Source organism: Cimex lectularius, unplaced genomic scaffold, assembly GCF_000648675.2.
Source record: "Cimex lectularius strain Harlan isolate CLEC.00 unplaced genomic scaffold, Clec_2.1 scaffold25, whole genome shotgun sequence".
NCBI classification, from domain to species: domain Eukaryota; kingdom Metazoa; phylum Arthropoda; class Insecta; order Hemiptera; family Cimicidae; genus Cimex; species Cimex lectularius.
Window position 1 is genome coordinate 2,228,802 of NW_019392633.1, and position 26,787 is coordinate 2,255,588.

Consider the following 26,787-nt stretch of genomic DNA (forward strand, 5'->3'; position numbering starts at 1 on the left):
AGTGAGGGATTGTCGGGGATAATTCAAAGAACGGAACCACGGGAAGGGAGGAATATGAGTTTGAATTGATTTGTAAACCTTGGCATTACTCAATTAGTTAAGGTTTTAACTTGAGATAAAAAAGTCAGTGTTACGAGCGGGATTCGAACCCACGACCTTCGGACTTGGCATTACTTGTGGAACTAAACTCCCTTTGCCAAGATCCCAAGGAGTGCCAATACAAATGTGATCTTCAACCTAGATGAAAAACTGCAAAGAACCAGGTATGGCCGCCTCTTTCGCCAGTCTATCGGCTTCATCGTTGTAAACATTGTCGTTATGTCCTTTTACCCAGATTATATGAATGTTAGTGTTGGAGGTTTTTAACTGACTTATTAAATTTTCGATATTATAGACATAAAAAAACTTTCGTGAACTGTGCGTTTTTTTTCGTTGATATGATTTCATGATATCATATCCCATTTTTATACATTTGTTAACTAACGAATCGTTTGTTGTGTGTTTACGTTTTGGAGGGACAAGAACAGGATGAGAGGCAACAGTTAACAGTAATGGACTATCACTAATAGAAGTAATAGATATTAGATAGTCGAGTAGATGAAGGCGAAGAAGATGGGCGGAGACGATGGCAGGAGGGAGGCGACGATAAGGGTTGGAAGTGTGGTGGCGGAAGGCGAAAGGCGGGGGCCGGACATCGCTCAACCCTCGGCCCGTCTCAGTTTCTTCCCTGTTCCCGGTCTGTGCACGTACCTTTTTTTTATGTGATTCCTCCCCCACACGTAATGTCAAATGCCGTCTGATGGGGCCAGTTAAGGATAAAATAATAAAACTGAGAAATCAACGCAACAGCGAAGAACGACAAGCAGGTTGGTGCAGTCCGACTTAATATTTGGTGGTTGTCGGTTTTTTAAAAAAATATTTTATTTAAAGAACTACCTGCTAACTGATTCAACAATTCGTTCAGTAAATAATTGAATCGGCATATTTTTATTTTGACATTCGATTGGGTTTTCATGTGCGTCCTAGTAAGATCGTTTCTTCTGCATTTTAGGTGCATGTTCATTTCTGATACTTCTCGTCAATATGTGCAATATAATTTAAGATAATAAAATTTCACTAGTTTGTGTCGTAAGAAACGTTGGGCATTTCCAGGAAGTTCTGTGGAAACTATAAAACCTAGGTAGAAATTTCGAGTTGTCTTTTTGACATCAAACATGTTTCAATCGTGGATTTTTGACCAATTGACCAGCCGAAGAGCTGTTGCAGAAGTTTGAAACTACCTCTCCTGGTTTGTTCGTGTTTGGAACCCTAATGACTACGATTTAGCTAAAATATTAACTACAATTAATTAAGATTTTTAGTTGAGATGAAAAAAAGTTAATAGCACGAGTGGGATTCGAACCCACGATCTTCGGCTAGATACGCCGCTACTCTACCACTTGAGCTATCGTGACCTCCATCCACTCGGACATCAACCTATCTCAACCCCACCTTATGAGTTTTCCCTCCTTTTTTCATCTCAACTAAAAACCTTAATTAATTGTAATACTAATTGGTCAAGCGGAATAAAATATTAACGTAAGTTTCATAAATGAGACCAATAAATTACTCAGTTACACTGCTAGTATGTATTTTACAATACTAAATAAAACTATGCTTTCCTTAGGAAGTTAAAAATTACAATTCTACCTAATTACATATAATACTAGAATTAAATAAAATTTGAACGAGATAGACTTTTAAGTTCGTATCTTAAATTATATAAATCTTATTTTCGTCGACGGACATATCTTTTGTAAATATATTTTGAGGGGAGATATGCTGTATATGAAAAAGACAATGCCGCCTTTGTAGGCGTCTGCCGTATTCTTTTGATAGGGGTCGGAATCTTACTGTAAAAGTCTTTGGATTGCAAGAGTTCCAAATTATTATGATTTGCCGATTGACAAATAATTTATACGTATCTTCTTTACAATACAAATATTATGAAAATAGCCGAAGGTCTTGGGTTTGAATCCCGCTCGTGACACTAGCTTTTTCTCTCAACCAAGATTTTAAGACAGATAAAAAGTATAATCAATTAAAATAATTAATACGGTCAATTATGACTTCTAAATAAATATATGAGTTATGAATATAATTTAAAAATGAAAACTGACATAAATTAGAGCATAGATGCCTAGATTGTCGTTCATTATGGTGGTTTTTCGGCAAAATCTCCGATGAAAACTACGAAGCCAATTGCAATCGAGATACATCTTGATCGACTTTAGGCAATTACAATTGACGAGGGATCAAGGGGGTGAATATATGATAACATCAATATCAATAATTATTATTTATCTGATTAAGATTAGATAAGTGGAGCTGTGTTGACGTAAAGATAACAGCGATGAATACCTCAGTTAAACAATGATCACTTTCAACGGAAAAGCCATTTGTTGTATTAGGAGATACTTTTATCTCGAGAGGAAAAATCTAGAATGATAATTCAATTAGAAAATAGAATCTCACTTCTCACGAGACTTGCTGGTACATACTTTTCAGCACTAATCCAATTGGGAAAAGGGAGCATATCAAAATCAAATTTGCATAAAAACATAATTATCTTCGATGTCATTATCAGCTTCTGTCGAGCTTTCGACGGATATATTCTGTTAATCAGTATTTTGAAATAATGAGTTTAATAAATAGGACAACATCTATGTTGAAAATTAACATGATTTCGAGGAGTGTCTCCAATCGTAGCAATTTATGTTTTGCCAATAAAAATATGCCTTGGAAAGTTATTACTGTTATAGCAAAAATGGAAAATAGTTTGATGATCATATGTTTTAATTGGGAGGATTTACTTTTTAACAATCTTAAAATGATTTCGCTTGTCGGAACCATTGTTGTATGCTGAAAGTAGATGCTGACGACGCGGAAACCACCGTCACCAGTACTGCAGGGAGTCGAGACGACTTGAACACCGTATCGTCCGGTGGTATTGAAACAAAATGGAAGAGGAAAAAGTACTTTTTTTCCATCAACGCCATATTGTTCGTCGAATTCTTCGCGATTACGTGCATAATAGTTCTCTGTCTGTTTCAAGAGAACCTATGTACGATTTTAAACAGTCATAGTTGGATACCGTACTTAACGTTGACGTGTTACCTTTGCCTCATTACAATATTGACGTTTTTCAACAAGCTCATAGCGTTGTATCCGTTGAATCTGTTCGCGCTGATCCTGATGACGTTTTTGTACGGTAGTTTCTTGGGGTCGATCGCCGTGCAGTTCAACACGTTGTCCGTCGCCGTCATAACGTCGAGCACGTCGTTGGTGCTGGGACTCTTGTCGCTCCTGGCACTGGTCATACCTTGCGACGTCACGCACTGGATCTTCCTCGTCGTCGTACCCATCCTGACCCTGGTGGTCGTACCGTCGATGGCCTATATCGCTCATGGGTTCCGGGTCTTCGAGCCCTTCCAGCTGGTCGTCTCCGGGCTGTTGACCATGGTTTTACTCACTTTGCTCGTCTTCTCGATGCAGTCGCTCATCAAGGGGGAGATGGGCCAAGTGCACTCAAACGAACGGATCCGCGGGGTCCTACAACTCTACACACATCGGTTAGGGATCTTGGTACAAACTTTGATCACGGTTACCCAAATGTTTATATGTTGGGGAGATCCACGTGATATTTAACACACCCAACCTCTCATATGATTTTATTTTACCACTACAGAACTACAAATATACAATTTTATTTTTTTTAAATCCACTTTACGTATTTGTTGCCTCCAACCGGATATCATGTTAATTAAGATTAAGTTAATTTCTTCAAGATTTTTTAACGATTAATAGTGGCAAACGTGATGACTATAACCGAACAGCTTGACATGCAAAGGTAAAATTGCAGCTTTCTTAGTTCTGTATATGATTACGATTGTAATCAATTGTAAATCAAAATTCCCCCTATAGATAGCCACAGATATTTTCAAAAACCTAGAATTTTGCATTGGACCAGATTTATTCAGCCGACCTAACTTATTAGCTTATAAGTTTAGTTATGACTCCGTTTAACTATGTTTGTAGACGTCTCTTGGATTTTTACTCGGACCCTTCTCAAATTGGGCTATGAGACTGGCTTTGATGGCCGAGGGAGATAAAAGCTCCATAGTAGATCCTTTATGGCTTCAACGGAGAGCAAGTCATTCAAAAGAGTGACTTGATTCGACGCCTCATTTCTCCTTTCAGATAAAAAAAAGACCTCTGACCGTTCTCCAAATCAACAATTTTGCTTAGAAATAGTTTTAATAGCTTTTGACGTAAAAGGAACCCCTACAAATATTATTTAAATAAAGGGAAGGAGTGAAATGATTATCGCAAGGTCAGATTTGCCCTTTGGCCTTTTTGACCACCAGTAGCGCCACGCCTATAAATATGTATTAACAAATTATTATGATGTTCAGTTTTAATTTTTTTCGTGAAAACATTACGAAACAAATGGCTAAAAAATTATCTTTAAATGGCTTAAATTATAATACGTTTTATGTACCGGCTGATTAATCTGCCGATTTCCAATCATAAAAATTGATAAAAGCCGGCTCCGGGTGTAGAGCTCCCTGCCAGATTTCCAATGAAAACTTTCCAATGCGGAATGTACAAATTTGCTGTTCTTGAGAATCTTGAAAGAATGAAAAAAAACTAAATTTCAATTCCATGGCTGCGGTGCTTTGGAAGGTACAACTTTCTGTATATATGTATAGCACATATTTATGTGACAAATATCAAATTTGGGCCAAAAAATCACGGTTAAAGCCATAATGTTTAATTGTAAGTAGAGTATATTTGTTAACCGTGTAAATTATCACAAAATAGTTTCAAAGTCCTGATGGTCGGTGAATTGAGTGTTTTTTCTTTTAAATTCGCCTTATCTAACAACTACAACAACAATAATAATAATAAATACACGATAAATGACAGAAGGTTCAAACGAACAGTAGTTTTACATTATTATAAAAGCAAAGAGTCTGAAACACTCAAATGGCTGCGGATTAAAAAAAAAGACGCGTGAAAGATAAGACGTGAAAGCAACAACGTGCTGATGACCGGCTATGACCTTAGCCTCTAAACTTTTCTATCGATTTTAATGTTTAAATTTTGGAAAAGTTGCTAGTTAATTCATCAAAAATAAAAAATTATGCACAAGTAATCTTTTTAGTTTGTAAGTAACAATCATGAGAAAATCTTCAAACATACAATCGCCGGCTGTGTAAAGTGTGCTTTCATAGAGATACCCTAAAGTCCGTCAGGCCTAGATTGAACTATATCATCTTTGGTTTTAAAAGTAAAGAAATTCTTTCAACAAATTCGGCGGCAGCAAACTTTCAGATTACTGAAAGAACTAATATAGTCCACCTTTGGTAAATTTTACAACAGATTTTCATCAAGAAATATATTTTGGCTTAAAATTTAGCAAACAAATAATTTGTCAAGCCAGAGCTCCAAATAAACACATTACAAAATCTAAATATACCAAATTGATTCTGACCAGAATTGCATAAAGCCACAACATAAATCTGATGAAGTTTTTAGCCCTATAAATAATAATAATAAGAATATTATCGAAGATCTGGCCTTATTGAACAAAAGAGAAACACCTTCTCTGTTGATCAAGGCAAAATTCTTGCGGATTTTAAATAGATATACCATTTATAAAGTTTTTTTATATCGATGGTCCAAAAATGAAATTTGTGTAGGGTGTGGGATATTTGCTGAAGAGTACAACCTCAGCTGGTCTGTATAATGAGGCTAGCATATACACAGCTGAACTTCATCAATAAAGGAATCGCAAGGAATTTGTAATGCCATCATTTGCTCTGATTCGAAGAGTGGTCTGGAAGCCATCAAAAATAATTTCTCGATTGACCCATTCATCTTAGAAATTCACAATTATCTCTATGAAATCAAAGCACTTAACAAACATGTGGTATTCGTTTGGATTCCTAGTCATCTCGGCATTTCTGGAAATGAAAAAGCCAACAGGCAAGGAACGCTGCAAACCATCCACAAAGAACAGATCAATTTCCTCTCCGCCCAGATGATATAGTCGTTTATGTTAAAAACATTATCAAACGAAAGAGGGCGGCAAGATGGAATGTCTGTAGAGATAGTATGAAAGAAATTAAGCCAGTTGTACATAAATGGCCTACTGAGGAACTTAATAGAAAAGAACTTGTGATTCTCTTTAGAATAGGTCACATTAGGCTAATACATAAGTGAGTTTTAATAGGTACCAACTTGTCCTTGATGTATTCGAAGTAGAGAACGTAACATTCTGACTGTAAAACATGTTTTGGTCGACGGTCGCACTTTGCAACCCTTTAGGCAAATACTCAATCTTTCGAGTGATTTAAAGGGGTTACTGGGTCCCCAGTGTTTATTTCGAAGAGAACTTTTCAGCTTTCTCAAATTTATTGGAATTTATAATGAGATTTAGGCATTTTCCCAAATTGCCAATGTTTGAATGAGAGTTGGGCTTGCAAGATTTCTTTCTTTTTTCAGGAATTTTTGAGGCTGCCGGAGCGGAAAAATGAAATAGAAGAAAATTCAAATTGCGGGGTAATAAACTACAATGTCCAGCATAGCAATTTAAATAAGAAAGATAGCTCCTTAATAAAAAGAGGATAAAGAAAAAGAAGTGTTATTGTGTATAAATGTGTGGTGATTAGTGACCGATGATTATTCGGAAATCGTGAGATGCGGTCTGGTATGATGTAGGTTTCAGAAAAATATTTCGATCTTTATTGAGATCATCTTCAGGCTCAAAGTGTTTGTTTTCTGCGTAATTGTACCATTCTTGCGTGTCGTGTGGGGTACTCTCAACTGTACTGTAACTCAACGCAAGAATGGTACAATTACGCAGAAAACAAACACTTTGAGCCCTGAAGATGAGCTCAATAAAGATCGAAACGTTGGCACGATAAAGAAAACGTTTTTTGAAACCTACATCACACCAGACCGCATCTCATGATTTCCGAATAGTTATTGTGTTTTTGTTTCTTATTATTGTTAAGTAGCATTAGTTTATTTATCATATTTGAATGGAAGAATAAAATGATCACGATGAGCCTATACTCAGGCTGAGACGGTTGCTAGTCTGACTCCATTATTATTATTATTGGCCATACAAGCCTATAGGACAAATTCTAGTTAAAGAACAGGTATAAATTTTATAATTTAAAATGGATTTTTTTGCATACATTTGGCTTTCCAAATTAAGAATTTTAAAAGGATAAATTAAATCGTTGGATGGCAATAGAATAAATTAGTTTATGAGTGAATGTTTGGAGTCAGAGCTTTATAGCACTCAGGATGGATATCCTAAGATAGAAGGTTTGAATGTTAGAGCGAGAAATGACCTTAGCCGTTAAAACACCTTTAAAAATTAATAATAATAATAATAATAATAGAAAAATCTACTGAAAACATTCAGATGAAAGAGCAACTATCGCGTCTGACGTCATCTTTAGTAAAATTCCTAGAAACATTTTTTATCTTTTTTAGTAGTACTTTATAAACTCATTTACTATTACTCAATAAGAAAGTAGGTAGGAACATACAGGCTTAATAAACTGAAACCTTAATTTTGAGGTAAAAAAAAAATATATTATATGAATTGATTAAAAAATTAGGTGATGGCTGTTACTTGTGCCAGTAAGGATTTATTTGTCGACCAGCTGTTAATTCTAGATATGGATGTATGTGATTCAATGAACAGAACTTTTATAAGTTTGCCAAGCTTTCGGCGTACATATTTCGCCTTCCTCCTTCATAAATTTGCGCTGAGGTCGAAAGCTAAAAGTTTTGTTCATTGGGCCATATCCCTGATCAACTACTAGAATTAAGTTACTTGTAACGTTTTATTGTGAACAATACTGTAAAGAAAAAACCTGTACAAGAATTACTCTTAAGGAATAATATAATCACGTATCTGTATATATAACAAAACTAATGAATGATTCATACTCGGAAACATATCGGGTTGTCCGGAAAATAATGCAGGATTTTAAGTTTTCATTAAAAAAAATCTATATAAAATATTCTGTTTACGTTTACAGGATTACTCATTTGTATGAATGTCAACACTTATTAATCCTCTTCCAAATGATATTGTTTGTTTACCTCTGTAGCATTCCGCTACTTGGAAATAATTCAGTCATCCTTATAATGTCAAAACGAGAATTTCGTACGATTTTCTTTTACGAGTTTAAACTCGGCCGAAGCGGAGCCCAAACGGCTAGAAACATTAACCAAGTCTGGGGCGAGGGTTGTGTTAATGAGTGCACTGTGCAAAGGTGGTTTAAAAAATTTCGGGAGGGAGATTTCAGCCTTGAAGATGAAGAAGGTCGTGGAAGGCCTTCCTCTCTTAATGATGATGTTCTGCGATCAGTGGTGGAAGAAAACCCCAAAACAACTGTTCGAGAACTTGCAGAGCAACTCAAAGTCAGTAAAACGACCGTCGCTGACCACCTCAAGGCGATTGGAAAAGTGAAAAAACTCGAAAATTGGGTTCCACACTCATTAAACGATCGCCAAAAAATCAGCGCTTTGATGTTTGTGCATCACTTCTTTGTCGAAACAAAAATGACCCATTTCTGGCCAGAATTGTTACATGTGACGAAAAGTGGATTCTCTACGATAACACTAGACGTTCTGGACAGTGGCTCGACAAAGGAGAAGCTCCAAAGCCCCCAACTCATCAAAAAAAGGTAATGGTTACGGTATGGTGGGCTTCATTTGGTTTAATACACTACAGCTTCTTAAATCCTGGCGAAACCATCAATGCTGAATCATACTGTAACCAAATTAATACCATGCATCAGAAATTGGCAGTAATGAAGCCCTCTTTGGTCAATCGGAAAGGGCCCATTTTGTTGCATGACAACGCTCGACCACATGTGTCACGTGTAACGTCACAAAAATTATTGGAGCTTGGCTATGAAACTTTGCCTCACCCACCCTACTCTCCGGACCTCTCGCCTACTGACTACCATTTTTTTAGACACCTGGACCACTACTTACAACACATAATATTCAAAAATCAAACGGAACTGGAAAATGCATTTATTGACTTTATCAATTCTAAAAATTCTGAATTCTACTCAGACGGAATTAATAAGTTACCAACACGTTGGGAGAAATGTATTGAGAGTATGGGAAATTATTTTGATTAAAGAACATTGCTTTAAAGTAACTAGTTTCTTTTTTTTTGTTTAATACCAAAATCCTGCATTATTTTCCGGACAACCCAATAATTAAAAAGAGGCCCCATTCCTAATCGATTAAACTTTTTCGAAGGGATAAGAGAAAAAGAATATGTAAAAAACTTAAGAATACAAAAATTGAAAACAATAATGGATGGCAGACCATTAACAAGATGAGATTCATTTTTTAGATATCGCCCCCCTACGGCGCGGAATCCATCTCATAATTTCTCATGTTCAATCTAACCACCGACCACCTTTGCGTATATCGAAAAACCTAGAACCTGCATTGATTCAGGTTTTAATATTCAACTCCAATGATTAACTGGTCCACTTCTCGACCGTACATCCAAGTATTTATTTGTCTTTTTTAAATTTGTCGTTTTGGACAAATACTAGCAGACAAGCTCAGGTACGTGAGAGCAGAAAGATGAATAATAAGCTGTATGAGATGAGAGATAGGGACATTAATATAAAGGACAAACTTTTTTGTCCTTATACGCTTTAACCTGTTGTTTCTTTTGTTACAGAAAACAAATACAATTAAACATTTTAAAAAAGAAACAAATGAAATAGACTCTTGGTCATTAGGACAGTCGAGTAAATTACTGATAATAGAAAATAATTTTGATAAACAAGTTATATCCAAATATTGTGTGTAAGTTGTATTTACATAAGTACCAATATGGACTTGAATAATTATAAATTTGATTTAGTATGACTAGGTGGGAGCTTATTATGAAAATTTTACAAATATGCAAAAAACCTGTCTTTATTGTTTTTAACACACTATTTTTCGTGGTCCGCTTGACCAATTAATATCATTCAATTAATTAAGGTTTTAAGTTGAGATAAATCCCGTTCGAATCCCGCTCGTGATACTGACTTTTTTATCTCAACTTAAAACCTTAATTAATTGATTGTTTTAAACATTTAATCTCACGCAATTAGTGTATGTGAGCAGTTATTTTTGCTTTTTATTTTTTATTTTTTTTGTAAAATTGCAAATTACCATCTTTTCTTGTCTCTACGTGTTTGCATATTTGTGCTTCTTTTGTCTATGCGTTAACTACACTGAGAGGCAAAAAAAATTTACCACCCTCGCTTTTTTAAATTAATTAATTTTTTTTAGTAAATACATGCAATCGTTATTTTTTGTTATTAAATTTCTTTCATGATAAATTTTGCAGTTTATAAATCGATTGCTCCAAATGTTCCACCGAGCTTTTTATCTCCTTCTGTAGGCGACAAGTTGGTCTAAATACGGTAAAAAAATCATAGAAGTTTTAAGGAAAGAACGTCTATATTTTAATTAATATTAATGGTATAAATTTATTGCCTATTTTTATTACAATGCTTTAAATTCTACAATATAATCTATTTACAGATTTGAGTTTTAGTTTTAATTTATTACATGTTTATTTTTTTTTAATTTGGACCATGCACGGATAGCTTATGGTTGTTTCTTGCATGAGTTTGGCGTCTAATATGTACATAAATTTTTACTATTTTTGTACTATTATTAATAAATAAAATAATTTAAAATTAATCAAATTTATTAATAAATAAATTTAAATTAGCGGAGGTGTTGCACAAGAACCTTATGGATGAAAAATCCTGTTTCGGTGTGATGCTTTTGAAAGAAGGTTAAGTTCAAAATGAATTATGATTTAGTCTTATGAGAGGCTGAAAAAAAAAATCCAAAAAATCTAGTTGGATTTTCAGGTCTAATAAATTTTAACTCAAGAAAATATATATAGATATGATTTATTTATACGATAAACTTCATGCTATTGGGAGAAAATGGACGAAGGTGTCCTTAACGCCATTGTGTAGACACCCACTGTAAACCTACAAAGGGCTGTAGGATTTTCTCTCCAGCCAAACGAGGTCATAACCATTACTTTAAATATATCAAACAGAAAGTGGGAAGAAATATGAAATATACCTTTGGTACAATAGAAATAAAAGGAGACGTAAACATGGACGGCGAGAATATATAGTTTATGGGAGGAATGAAATTAAGTACAAAAAGCAAACCATGATTTTCTCGTTTATTTTGAATAAAAGTAATAAAATCTTAATTCGTGTTTATATTTGTGTTGTTTTATGTTTTATTGGTTATCTATTGATCCCGTTAATTTTAGTTGGCCTTCTGGTCAAATGTGTTACAATTTGTGATATAAAAAATACTATCACATAAACAACATGACCATGAGATAAATTACGGTATTTTGAACATGCGTGAAAATTATATAAATGGTTTTGAGTTTAACGAGTTACTACTGCTGGGCAAGTTTCGATTACCGGATGGAAAAAAAATATATTTGGGCTGTACAACAATGTATTAAATATTTTTAATTTAAATTCAAATTCCTTCGGCTTCTTAAAGTAACGCCGTGGAACGGTGTAGACGTTTTCACTTTGAAGACCGGTTCCTAGAGCCGCATATGGTCAGAACTAATGGCTTTCACAACGAATCGCTAAATGATTTTGCGCCCCTTCTTTTTTCCCCTCCATTAGATTGATATATCGCTTCAAAAGTATCAAGTTAATTTTGTTATTACGTGGAGTTTTATTTAATTATCGGACGGCACGGCTAAGTTCGCTGAGATTAACTTATATTCTGTAGTCTACTGTCATCTAGGTCCGTTTCACTTCTTTATAAGTAGTATGTGATGATATCATAAAAACAATTGAAAATAAATGCACAGAATGTCGTATTTTATTCTATACCTTCATCTTTGGCTACACGTTTTGTTTGGATTGACTAAGATACCATACCATAAGTTGCGCAGACGACCTGGTAACAACCCTAAAAGCGAAATTCGTCGGCACTGTCTAATTGAAGCGGGGTTTGTGCTTTTTGCTGCAGCTTTTTGGCTCCTAGTTCTTTAGTTCAGTGCAATAGACTCAATCCTTCTCCTTAGAAGTATCAGGTCATTGCTGCTGCAATTTGATTCCCTAAGTTTTTTCCATATGTTAGGTTAAATCTCCATTGAGCTGTTGCTTCGCATTCAAAGTTGATATGGGTGGCTGTTTCCTCCTCCTCATTACATAATCTGCAAATGGGATCATCATTGTATATACCCATATTGTTGTGTAGATGTTTTCTAAGATGCCAGTGACCGGTTAGTAGTCCTACCACTCCTCTGAGTTTGGCCCTCTCCCATTGCAGCAACGCTTTTGTCAGTCTTGCTGAGGGTTGTTTCATCATAAGTTTACTATGTTTAGCACCGCTAGAGTTTATCCACTTCTCCTTTTGTTTTGTTTGGATGCATTCTGCGATGGAGGATTCTATATTTGTTTTTGTTATCCCAAGTATAGGCTCGGGGCCTATGTATGGTCTCGCAGATCCTCCTCTGGCCAGTTTGTCTGCTTTCTCATTACCCAAAATTCCCCTGTGCCCTAGCATCCAAGATATCATCAGGTTGTTGTGTTTCCCCAGGTTTTGGAGATTTTGGATGCCTTCACTGACTAATTTTGATGTGATTCTTTTACATGCTAATGCTTTAATGGCTGCTTGGATATCAGATCTTATGAGGACTTTTTTGCCAGTATAACCGTTTTAAGATTTTCCAGGGCACAAGTATCATGGCATGTATTTCTGCTTGAAAGACCGTAGTGTACTTCCCTAATGAGTTTGATTGCTCATGTTTTGAGCTTGTACATAAAAAGCCTGATCCGGTTCCTTCGTTTGTTTTGGAGTCATCTGTATACCATATCATTATATCTGATGCTCTGATGTGTTCTTCCTCTTCTTTATAATCTTTTGAGACTTTATAGGAAGTTGTGAAGAATGTTTCTGGGATCATATAATCAGTCTTCATTTCTACTAATGGGTGTCTGATTTTGTTGATTATGGTTGTATGCCCGAATTGTTTAGTTCCTTTCCAATTTAATTGTTTCTGGAGACTAAGTGAGCTTTTCCTAGCCTCTCCTTGTATGAATATTTCCAATGGAGGTAGGTTTAGCAGAGTTTCTAATGCATTGTAGTGGTTGTTCTCATTGTCATATTTTTTAAGAAGGAAGCTAATTGTAACAGCACCCCTACAAAAGATGAAGCTTTACCTTTCTCCAAAGAAACAAAATACTAAAGGCTCAAATGGAGAAAACACATAGGCAGCATTTTACGTAAAACCAAAGCTCTACTAAGCAATGGCCAGAGATTATGATAAGAAACTGAGTAATAAATTCCATTGGGTATTGGTGCTCATGGAATTTATGCTGTCATGGAGGTCATTTGGAGCTATAGTCTGGTGGCCGAGAATACTTAATAAACAGATACAAAACAAGCTAAGTCTACAAAGACTACACTAACCTTGTATATCTACAGGAGCAGTGCATACCTACACCACTACATCAATGGAAACCGCACTCGACCTTCTTCCACCATTACATATTTATGTATTTAACACGACTTTTGAGAGAGACGGACCGACGGTTGTCAGACTGGTTTTTGTTAACACGGTTCTCGAAATCCCTTGTGCTCATTTTTATAATTACTCTAATGTTTATTCTCCGATAATCCTTCCTTAAGGATGTTTCACTGTTGCTGTTACCAGGTCCCAGTATGTTAATCGAGGAGTTAGTTTCTGTATTTGGTTTTTATTGCATTTTCATCTTTAATGCTATTTTGTAATCAAACCCTTTTTTGGACAATACAATGCATGATTTATGTATGAAATACGAGTTTGTAACACAGGTTTAGACCACAGCGGTCAGACATCCGGTCACATATTAAATTCACATATTACTCTTCCGTAGTAACCGAAAACACAGAACAATGTGACGCAAACCAAACTGCAAAGTCTACAATGACTAGCTTGTCTCAATACGGGACCCTAGCAAAGTCTCTTTGGACCAATCTTAATAATTTTCCAAGCTAAGGTCCACGCAGTACAACTCTGTGAACAGGAAATAATAAAGAAAAATGTGAGAGGTGTAAAAATTTACATACTCTCAGACAGCCATACAAGCACCAAATGCGTACAATTTCAATTTCAAACTTGTCTGGGTGTGCCTGAATCGCCTAATGGTTCAAGGAAAACACAGTAGGGTTGCCTTAAAATGAGTCGACCAACTATCTAACCACAACAAGTTGCACCAGAGTTTGTGCTTAAGTGAGAACTGGAAAAATGATTTTTTTTTTTAAACTCAAGCACTAGACAAAAAACGCTAGGTGTGAGGCCATCTAAGAGATTAAGGAACTCCTCTTTCGCAGCAGACAGGTCTCTATACCGGCCACTGTCGTCTTAACTACCACCTAAAGATCAGATAGAAGCAGTCGACTCTGTCAGGAGTTACGAGTCATCGGCTACTCTTTTTGATTGTAAGCATTAGACCGTTAGCTTCTCCACTCTGTAAGGCGATTCTCACACCAAAGGAGGTACGCGAAGAGGCCCAGAGGAAAGTGCTTACGCTTATAGGAAAAAGTGCACTTTCCAAGACATGGTTATAATTTATAGGGGTTCAACACTAGGTGGAAGTGAGGGAAAGCGCATTTTGATATTGGAAAGCTTAAGCTACAATTGATTTTTATACTACCAACTTTTGTTTTACCTTCTAATTTGGAATAGTTTTGGCAAATATGCATGGAAAATAAAACGATTATGTACTTAATGATTTCCTTAAAACTCCCTTAAGCTGTAGATGCATAACGTGCCGAGATAAGAATCTATTTCTAAGGGGAGATTTCGTTTAAGATGCTGGGTAAGACAAATGGAATCTCATTAACCACTACTAAGGGCGGACTGCACCAGCTAAGGTTACCCTAAGAAGTGAGAGAGAAGTCTAAATAACCTTAACTCAACTATTAAAGCTGTGCATTTTAAACAAATTACACTAAAGTGGTTAATGGAATTGATGACAGCGATGAAATGGATAAACTCGCTAAGCGTCAACGAGAATCACAGGTCGAGAGACTGCGATAGGCATTAGATAAAACGCTTCTAAAAAAAATACATCATCAGAACAAGACAGATATCGATCTTGCGTCAAACATTGCTTATCTATACTGGCTAAGTAAGAATTTACAATTAGTAGAAACAGTGGCAGTTTGACAGCGAAGCCCCATCAGAGTCTAAATGATGAAATGTTAGTAATTAAGTAAGTTAGTGTTAGTAATTAGTAAGTTAAATAAATTGTAATTCAACCAACACATCTGGCGAAATGAAAGAAATTCTCTTTTGCTCTTTTTTTCCGGGACAATCTCTTTTTAAAGGTCCGTTGTTCTTCAGCCAGCGTGCTACCTCTTGCACACCTTCGCCTGATAAGCAACCTTCTTCGATTTTGACAAAAAAACATATTTTATTATTTTGTAGATTTTATTTTTCATTTTCAGGCTGTCTTCGTGATATAAACTAATGAAAAGATTGAAAATCAAGTTCTCAATAAAACACAACTAGTAGTAAAACCAATTGCAATCTTATATCACAATAGTCATTAATATATGAATAATAAAACTACGAAAAGTAAGTGTGAATTTGTTTCTATAAAGTACACCCTTTTATCTTCTAAATCTAAGTCTTCCTAAATATGTGTTTATGTTTTAAATATTATTAAAAAAAGATAGACTTACTTTTACTTACATAATTTTTTCAATACATATGCACTCAAAAGTCAATTTTCCTCGATCGTTGATTAGAGAAATGACTGCTCTCGTTATATTTTTCCCGTGGAATTCTTAGTAGTTTATCTTAAGCTGGAAAAAAAATTGACCGGAGCCAGCTTCCGTTAATTATATTTTATCTATGGTATATTTATGTAACCCCTGACTGATTGAATCAAACTTTAAATTTTGCATTTGGATATACACTCTCTTGAATTACATCGTGGTCACTGGTTCATTTGATTTTTTTTCTAAAATACCATTTGACAAATAAGTATCTCTATTTAAAACTAGGGATTTAATTTTTTGCAATCTATAGAACTTATCTTCTAATTGTACACTTGGTAATCTGTAGAATTATCTTCTAGTAATAAACATGATTTTGTCTAAAATTAGCTTTACGCAATAAACAATCCCTTGTACCAACAGTTGGCGAATATATCAAAAATAAATTTATTCCTACACTAGTGTACACATTCGTACTGTCATACTACTGTAAAGATTACCTAACCTAAATTTGGTTATATATATCAGGCTTGAATATTTTATAAAACGTTGCGTTCATAATTTGTTATTCAAAGTGGCTTTATGTTTATTACAGGCTTTTCGAGGACGGGTCTTTTTGATTTAATTTGTATGATTCGTGAAAATTATGTTGTGTTTGTATAAAAGGGTAATTTACCGTTTGGGAAAATTGGATTACTTTCTTTGTATTGTTCTTGGGAAAAGAAAGAAGTCCAATGGCCACAGTGAAAACGATTTTGGAAATTGGTGCCATCAAAAGAGAAGATGTTTGCAAAACTTTGCCCTCTTTTTTTTTTTTTTTTGATAGTTACCTATGTTCTTGTTCTGCCTCTTCTCGCTGATTTTTGTTTGATCAGACCGCGTTTCGGCAATTTTGTAATCTTCACTGTTTCGATTATTTCTATGGAGTAAAGTTTTATTTACGGGGTCATGGATCGTGTAGCTAAATGTTTTTTTTTCAACCTATTTTTTGCTTTTTTAGGTGTCGGGTTCGAATGCAGGGCCGCTGGATTCGAACCCGGGACCTTTACCTTACAGTGATGAGCGCCGTGTCAACGCCTAAACCGTTGCGGCCACCGACGCCCCCTCAGCTATTGTTGTTGTCAGTATGTTTGATGGATTAAGTCGTGGCATTTTTTATTGTTCTAGTCTGGTCTTTTTGATCTTCGCTATTTTTTCTTTATAATTTGAGTAATGTTTTAAATAGTATAAATTATGTGTTAATTTGTGTATTTATGAGTTTTTTTTTAGTGTTGATTATGTTCTGTTTTAGAGTATGTCCGGTATTTCTGCGGTGAATTTTATGTTTTTTTGTAATGGATTCAGATCTTTCAGTATGCTGATTATTTCTACTCTGGCGAGTATATCGTCTACTTATATGTATATGTGTGGGAGATTATGTTTCACTACAATCTTATAAATTTCCCAACCTCCCCTTTGCCCAATTGACAACAAAATTGAAGATTTTTGTTAAGTTTTTACATTTTAATTTTTACATTGGCCTTTTTTGTTATCGAAAATTTTTCGTTCTAATCATATTCTAATAAAAACGTTTTTAGAGATCGCGCATTGAACATGCTAAATATGACACCAGAAATGAATACGTTCACGCTTTAAAAGTAACGATAAACGTAAGTAGTAACTCGAAAGTAACAATAAAAGAATAATAGTTTTGAAGAAACAAGAATTTTATTTCGTATTAAGTTCATGTACACAAATGTTTGATCTTATAGACTTTTTCTTTTTTGTTGTTTTCACCTTTACTCCAGTCCTCTCGAATTTCCCTTCCTGCATATTCTACATCTAAAGGAATTTCCATCCGAAATCTCGTTTCCCTAGGAGTTTTAATCACTTGAAAGGGGTAACTAGACGGAATGGAGTTGTGCTGGAGGACGGCAATGATGCATTCGGCTTTGCCACGTGATACTCGCTTTTAGGGAAATTTTCTTTTTACTTCTTTTCGGGGTAGAGTTGCAAATCGTTATCGTTGATTGATTGATTAATTCTGCTTAAACGCTATTAAATTCCAAATTAGAATCATTCTTATTTTTAACAGACATAACTTCAACACACACTACATATTTTATTCTCAATATTTTATTGGTTTACCTCTTCAGGTAAGTCTGGATGGCGATTTTATCCCTTATAGTTTCCCCTGGGCAGATGATGAGAATTGCTTGTTTTCATACAGTAGCATCTAAAAGCACAAATACTTACAACTTAGGATGAACAAATAGCATGGCGGAATTTTATTTTCTCGCTTGTTCCCTTCCACGAGAAAGATAGCATATAAGTACACTAACATGCTGAAATTACATCCTGTTATACTTCATTTTGACAGTCAAAGCTTGGAGCTTTAAGCTTAGCAGTAATTAAATTGTGATTTTTTCCTCCTGTGGTCTGCTGGATGATAAATATTGTTTGATAGTTACCAATATCATCCTGGTCTGCCTATCCTCCTGGTTTATGTTAATTCAGACTCGTTTCGGCGTCTCACCATCTTAAGTGTTTTTGTGATATTTGTGTAGTGAGGTTTTAGTTAGAAGTTATGCTTTATGTGATATTATCATGACAAAACATAATACCATACTCATAAAACAGGTAGATAGACAATATACTCGCCATAGTAACCATCAACTACATAAACATCATACGACCTGAACTTATTAAACAAAAAGATAAAATTCACCGCAGAAGTAGAAACAAACATCAGCATAAACTTTCTAGACATAACAATGACAAAAACAGAAGACTGTTAAGACTAAAAATTCGACATACAGAAAACCGAGTCAACTCACAACATTAGACAAGCCGACTCAAACCACCCTCACCAACACAAAATGGCAGCAGTAAAATACATGATAGACGGATTGAAATCAATCGAATAACCAAGGCAATACGAAAACGAATTTAAAAGAATACGAACCATAACACACAAAAACGGCTATAACACAAGTACAATAACCAAAACAACACCTCAAAAACAGACACTAATTGGATCACATTCGCATACATTTGGAAAAGAAACATACAAAACTAACTTATTCAACAAATTAGATATAAACGGCACTAAAAACCACAACAACAATAGGAAAATTACTAAGACAACTGCATAAACATCATAGTGTAAGACCTGAACTTATAAAACAAAAAAGGTAAAATTCACCGCAGAAATAGAAACAAACAACAGTATAAATGTACTAGTCTTAATAATGACAAAACAGAAGAGAAACCAAAATTCGACATACAGAAAACCGAGTCAACTCTCAAGCCGACTCAAAATACCCACACCAACACAAAATGGCAGCACTAAAATAATGATAGATGGACTAAAATTAATCGAATAACTAAGACAAATACGAAAATGAATTTAAAAGAATACGAACCATAACACACAAAAACGGCTATAACACAAATACAAAAACCAAAACAACACCTCAAAAACAGACACTAAATGAACAACATTCGCATACATTTGGAAAGAAACATACAAAACTAACTTATTCAACAAATTGATATAAACAGCACCAAAAACCACAACCACAATATGAAAATTACTAAGACAAAAGTTCGAAAGACAGACCAACTAGGACAAAACGGAATAACACACTAACATGCAAATGCATTGGACAGACAAGACGAAAATTAAAATACAGACCGTTTAGGGACTACAGCGGAAGATGAAATTACAATCACAAATTACAAATAGTTTAATATGAAATAATCATAAGCTATACAACCACATATGAAACTACTATGCAACATACAAAAAGGACAGAAAATCATCATACTCGAAAGCTTAGAATTATATAAACATTACACATTTAACACTAAAAAGCTCATAAATACACAAATCAACAGTAATTCACAAACATCATTAAACATTACACAAAATAAAAAGGGAAAGGACCAAAAATCAAAAAGATCAACTAGAACAATAAAAAAACCCGACCCAATTCACCAACATCAAATTATTGAAAAGTGGAAAATCATATTTATTTTTTAAACCTTAAGCTATTTTTAAATTCAAAATATAACCTTTTTTTTTGGAAAAATATCTTCTTTATATCTTTGTGAAAATACTTGCTCTAAAAATACCAATGGTGAAACAAAGGTTATTGGCTCAATTGAGACTTTCAGCAAGTTCAGAATTAAGTAAATTTACACGGAAGGGACTTTGTACATAATAAACACTACAGATTTGTCCTATAGGTAATCTGAACTTAAAGGAATCATTGGTTCATTTAATTGTTTTTTGCCCAATTTGCAAATTACGAGAGAAAAATATTCCACTAAATACTATCTAAATAGTCCATCAGTTTTGCAACATGAGAACCAACTATTGTTACTACTTGAACTTGAAAATAAAAGCAAAATTAATGACTTCACGTTGAATTGTAATGTTTTTAATCGGAAAAACTACTATTTCTTTATTATTATATTACTTATTTAGTAAGATTTCATGGGGCCTAGGGAGAACGGACAGGACTACAGTCATATTTTTATGGCTAATAGAGAAAAAACTATCAAACTAAATAGCGACGGGACTGCACAAAGGAAAATAAAATTATAAAACTATTAAGAATTTTTGGTTTTTACAAGTAATTAATTAAATCTGATCCATTGAGAGGACAATTTTGGTTTATGTCGGTAGACTTACGATCAACGATAGCGTTACCATTTCGTGTCCTCTTGTTTGTATTTACAAAAACCATTTTAATTAAATAACGTAGCACATGCGAGGAACACGTGTTTCACTGTCCAAATACTTTATTAATTATAAGACTTCTAAGGGCGGAATCGGGCACGCGTCGTTTATTAGAAAATGAAATGCATCTGTCGAACATGGCGGCCTCGTTTTACAAGCTGAAAGGACCACTGTACCGCTGCGAATTGACTAACGTACTCGTTCCATGAAAAGAGCGTTGTCGGATTAATCTCAATCTAGGTTTTACAGCTCAACAAATCGCCTAAAGGACATGAAAGAGCCCTAAAATAGAGGCAATAAATGACTGGGCTTAAAATGTTCCCAACTGTTGCCATACATGCACGTAATTTTCTGTACATAAGGGAAAAAAACAGAGGGGAATTCTCAAAATGAAATAGTGATTTATTATTTACTTTTTAGTAACATAAAATTAACTACGTGCTTATTCAGTTTGATTTTCAATCATTAAAAGCTTGGGTCGAATATTACCCCTGTTCATATCAATCAAACTCATTAACAGGAACCATATGGTCCATTAGCTGAACATGAACCAACTTTGTCAACACCTCTCAGATGTGGATATTATATCATTAAACATCACTGGATATCCCACTACTTAAAATATCCATTAATTTAAAAAGTGTATTAATCTTGTATTAAAAAAAAACAAAAAACTTCTTTTTAAATTGAAATATGATACATGTCAGTGTATCTCATTACTGACTAAACTTAAGGTTGTTAGCATTGAACTGGTACCGTTTTCCAGTATTACATAATATAATACAAGAATTAATACATCTACATACACCTGCCAATTTGAATGGTATTGAAGTAAAACTAATTGATAGCTAAGTAGACTTATTCTGCCGACTTACTAGCAGACTTCAAATAAACTTTAAATAATTTGGTCATTAATGATAATTTTGATTTTCCTTTCCTGATCGTTTAATTCTTCCCCTAATTCTCACAGCAATGTTTTGCACATGGGGAACCCATGTTAATTTTTTAACCGGAATCAGTCTAGATACATTTCTTGATCCATGTCGGATATCTGTGTATCATTCAGGAATAAAGTTGATTCTGGTACATTTTTTTTATAAATTAAGCAATACAGTTGATTTTTAGGAGTTCCTATTTACTATCCACTTACTACATGTTCAATTAATGTGTGAAGGAAACATTAAAGGAAGCTGAAACAGGAAAGCTGAATTAAGGACATTAATGAACGAATTTGACTCTACACTAAGAAACATAAAATATTTATTCTTTATAAAATTCTTTACAGGAGGATGGACGCTTCGTGGCGATTGTACAGCAGAGATCTGCGGGATGGAAGCAGCGTGCAAACCCCTTAGAAAGAACTTCCACACATGCATCTGCCCACATGATTCTAGCATTCCAACCAAGGATTTAAAGTGTCCAAACAGACTCATTGGTTAGTGCAAAATAACTTAAATAAAACAATAAAAATTCAAATTATTTTTTCTTAAAATCAATTAATTGAATGCATACTACTACGAAATTCAAAATCAGGCATTGCATTTTCATATTAAAAGATGGACAAAGTACACAGTATTCGTTGGTTTGTCACAAGATTAATTTAAGAAATGTTCGCTTGAAATGGATGTTTCAAAATTATCTTCCTAGGTGCCAATAGGTCAAGGAGATTAAGAAAAATACCTTATCTGTTTATAAATCCAATGTCAGTAGTTTTGTGATGAGTAAGAGACTATGAACTATACAATCATATAAGGATAATTTTTTCTTATTTAGTTTTTTAACTTGTACGATTTTACGAATGTTAATGTGATAAACACTATTTCTCAAATTAATTTATAAATTATATGGTTTTTTTGGCAATTTTTAGATGAGTTTACTTTTTTTCAGTTCCTCCAACCCCAAACCCAATTCGTAACATAATCCCACCTACAACCATCTTTTTCAATGATACATCTGGTAATTCATCGTGGACGCCAAATGTAAGAATTGTCTGGATATTTTTCTTTGTCAATTTAAACATTGGTATGTATGTATAATATATGCTGGTTTTAGCCTCCATTACAGATTCAGAGTGGTCTCACTGATATCCCAAATACCTTCATTGCTGCATCTGTCACTGGGATTGTTGTTTGTGTCCTCCTCTGCATTGCTCTCCCTTTGTACAACAAATGCAAAAAGCGAGCCTGCATTGAGACCTGTGGGAAAAAGTCACGACGAGAAAACCACGAAAACGTGGTGCGTATGCTGGAGTAAATTTGTATTTATTGCTAATTAACACATTTTTACTAAATTTTTTCAAATGAAACCTTACTGTTGAGATGTTCAAAAACAATTTGATTTTTGTTGTGATATGTTTTTTTTAAATTTATTTATTTATTAGATAACACCAGTCAGTTTGAGCAAAGGTCTTCTTGACCCAGACTGCTATGCCACAAACCCCCAATACATGGCTGCATCGCCGGAAAATAGTATGACATACTTTTCACCTCTGGTTCTACCAAGGGATAGCATCATCTTTCAGAATGTTATCGGTGAAGGCTGTTTTGGAAAAGTTTACAAAGGTTGCAAACGACTAAATTTGTATTCGTACAATTTTGCCAGTAATGCTTATTAAAAAAATTTCAGGTGAGTTGACACTCCAGAACAAAAACGTCAACACTGTCGCGATCAAAGTTCTAAAAGACTCTGCAACAAAAGAGGCGGAAGATGATTTTATGAGGGAGGTTGAAATAATGACCTCTTTCCACCATTCAAATATTTTGTCACTCCTTGGAGTCGTTGCTAAAGGTACTTAAGAATTAATTAAAAACTAACCAAACTTTAAAAGCTGACTAAAAATTATATTTTAATAATAATAATTTTTTTACATTTTAATGGCATTTATCAAAATGACCTAATGACTTATAAGTTAATGTTGACTTAACATGTATGTTGACTTGACACTATCTACTAATAATTAATTAAGGTTTTTTTTTGGCGTTATGAACTATGCATATTAGCCATGTGACAATTCATATATGTGTGTTCAAATTTGGGGGGGGGGTTATTGTGAAAAAAGGGCCAGAGGCGACGGTGGGAATCGAACACACGACCGCGGCGTGAGAGTCTCTCATGCTAACCACTCGGCTACCGCGGTCCCCCAAACTAATTAAGGTTTTTAGTTGAGATAAAAAAAGTCAATGGCATGAGCAGGATTTGAACCCACGATCTTCGGCTAGATACGCCTCTGCTCTACCACTTGAGCTATCGTGACCTCGATCCACTCGGACACTAACTTCCCATCTCAACCCCACCTTTTGAATTTTCCCTCCTTTTTGCCATTTTTCAATTGGTCAAGCGGACCATGAAATTAGTGAATTTACTATCTACTAACATGTATTAGCATTAAACACATGTGTAGCATGAAAGAGGGTTTTTTTAATATCGGTATATTTTTCTATTTATTTATAGAACCTGGTAAAAGCCCAATGATGGTATTTGAGTTTATGCCATATGGTGACTTAACAGAAGTACTTAGAAGTAATTCAACCACTTTTTGGAAACATGATTCCAACCTGCCAAGACTAAATAAAGTAATAACTTACAACTTTTTGAGTAAAATACAAATTCTAATACAAGTTTTTCAGGAATCTTTACTAAACATTGCAATGCAGATTGCCTGTGGAATGTGTTACCTTGCTGAGCAGCATTTCGTGCACAGGGATCTTGCCTGCCGAAACTGTCTTGTCGGACTCAACCTTACTGTCAAAATTGCAGATTTTGGTATGAGCCGAGATGTCTATACTTGCGATTATTATAAGGTGCTTAATATTGAAAATATAATGAAGTAATAATTTCATTTTAATTATTTTTAATTCCAACATTTTTTTAGATCGGAGGTTCCAGATTATTGCCAGTAAGGTGGATGTCTCCAGAAAGTATTACTTATGGGCGATTCACCTTGGAGAGTGATGTTTGGTCATTTGGTGTTGTTTTATGGGAAATCTACAGTCTAGGCAAACAACCTTATTTCGGGAATAGCAATGAAGATGTAAATACAGAAAATATATATATTTAGAACCCAAGTTGATATTTCTTGTTGCAGGTCGTCAAACTCATCCTTCAAGGCATTATGCTCATCCCGCCAAAAGACTGCCCTCTTGGGATTTGTGACATAATGAGGCTCTGCTGGAAGACAGAGCCGAGAGACAGGATCAACTTCGAGAAGATCTGCTCATTGTTAAAAAGGATTAAAGCGACTTGCGCAGAGCAAGAGCCACTACCACGTCCTCCTCCTTTCCCAGTCAGCCCACTTTTGCACACCGCTATCAAAGGACTCCATGTGACGGAAATTGAAGTCGAGGATTACTTGGAGCCACAACCTTCAGCGACACCGCATGAATACATTCAGCCTCTTCCCGATTGAATGCTTTAATATATTTTCTGTATATACTATGATGCTGTGATCTGAGTTATTTTTATAATAGATTTTGTCCTATGACTCTTTGTTTTAGTCTTATTTTATAAATTTGCAAATTTTAAGTACAAAGCAGTGTGATCAATGACTTAGTAAAGTCTTTTGTTTGTAGAAATATTTTATTTCATTATTTTTTTATAAAGAAATTAAAATACTGTTTTTTAATTTCAACTACAATTTTATCATTTTGTATGGTTACATAAAAGTCATTTATAACTTATAAAGTAATTTAATCAAATCATTAAAAAAAAAAAAAAAACGATGTTGTAATATGTTAATTATTTAATAATTAGTGTTCATATCGAGAAACGAGACATTATTTGTTATCTTAATTCAACTAGTTGGTTCTCCACTTCTTTAACACATCCACCATTTTTTGTTTACTCATCATTTACTTTCTAAAGTCAAAAATAAATTACGGAGAACCCCCTCATCCATGTCTTGTTGGGTTTTATTATGACGGATATTCCTGGGGCCATGTTTGGGAAATTAAGATGGCAGTCATCCCTGTCATCTGGTCTAAAAGTTTTATCTTTTTTTGACTGCAAACTTCATTTCATATTTTTTAAGTGTTAAGAACACATATAAAGGGTCCACTTTTCTAGTCGAATGCAAGAATGTTTCAACTAATATAATTTAGAATGAGAATTTCCAATAATTTCACTGACAAGCAGTGATGGCTGTCCAAACGTTTTATTGTCAACGTATCTGAGAAGAAAGTTTAAAATCTGCAACTAAATAAGTCCAATTTTTAATTTATTTATGTTTTAGAAAGTTTATTCTTATGTATACACATATTTATATATTTGTTGTGAATGTAATTATTTCCTTGCTTAGGTCATACTTGAATTATCCCACACTCATCTCTTAAAATGTAAATAATAGTGAATAGTTTTATTTGTAAAGTATGATATATTGAATATATACCTGTAATTGTGCAAGTATTATTAGTGTAATTATTTGAATTATAGTGTGTACAGGTTTTATTTTCTTTCTATTTTTCAATTATAAAACAATTTATAAATTAATGCAATGCTTTCCTAACCAATTTTTGGTTTCACTGTAAAATGGTCATATTAAACTGATTAGTTGAATAGGGTATTTATAGAAAAAATATAATTCTTTAAAAGCGTACATTTGTTTTTGTTTCGATCACATTCAAATTTACCTTTAAAAGTATAACAAGTTATATTATCATGAGTTTGAGCCTGCCCGTGTGGGGATCGGTCCAAAGAATACCGACGAAAGATTTGCCTCACTTTACAACCGTGGACCTCCCAGGACCATCATCCAGAAGGCTTCCTGGACTTCTTGTATTCCTATAAGTTGTAGCAAGGTGTTTATTTTACACCTCGCAAAATCAAGCAGATATATATGTACATATCTTGAAACAATTTTTCGTCAATCTATTACAAGTTCTGTCCTTTGCCATTTTCCCCTGTCCTTAACATAGAGATGGCCAACATGGGGTTTCGCCAAATGCCGATTGCCACCGAGTCTCGAGATGCTCTTCTTGGCATTCACCAAATAGAGTGCCTTTGTATGCACACATGCGGGGGTTCCTACAACCAGTCAGTTTGTGCGGAAACAGAAAATACTATTGGCCATGTGCCATGTAAGTCCTCAACTTCATGATTGACAACAGCAAAACTGTCATTGCAGCAGCTGTTGTTTACTGTTTTGGTAGTGGGTACAAACTCAGTCACAGAGTACTGTTGCTGCAGCTTTACAACCGTGG

At 34.5% G+C, this 26,787-nt stretch overlaps 2 protein-coding genes across 2 annotated transcripts; both read left to right on the forward strand.

The window, feature by feature from the left end:
- The first annotated feature begins 703 nt into the window (after positions 1 to 703).
- LOC106668826 (NT-3 growth factor receptor-like) lies at positions 704 to 25,073 on the forward strand. Its single transcript, XM_014397958.2, has 10 exons — positions 704 to 866; positions 21,879 to 22,028; positions 22,481 to 22,572; positions 22,646 to 22,828; positions 22,974 to 23,154; positions 23,219 to 23,380; positions 24,044 to 24,165; positions 24,220 to 24,393; positions 24,465 to 24,623; positions 24,678 to 25,073. The coding sequence occupies exons 1-10, from the start codon at positions 800 to 802 to the stop codon at positions 24,996 to 24,998; spliced, it is 1,611 nt and encodes a 536-aa protein (XP_014253444.1). The 5' UTR covers positions 704 to 799; the 3' UTR covers positions 24,999 to 25,073.
- LOC106668827 lies at positions 2,382 to 6,588 on the forward strand. The gene is made up of 2 exons (XM_014397960.2): positions 2,382 to 3,889; positions 6,550 to 6,588. Exon 1 carries the CDS (start codon positions 2,899 to 2,901, stop codon positions 3,685 to 3,687), a length of 789 nt encoding a protein of 262 aa, XP_014253446.1. The 5' UTR covers positions 2,382 to 2,898; the 3' UTR covers positions 3,688 to 3,889; positions 6,550 to 6,588.
- Positions 25,074 to 26,787: the final 1,714 nt, after the last annotated feature.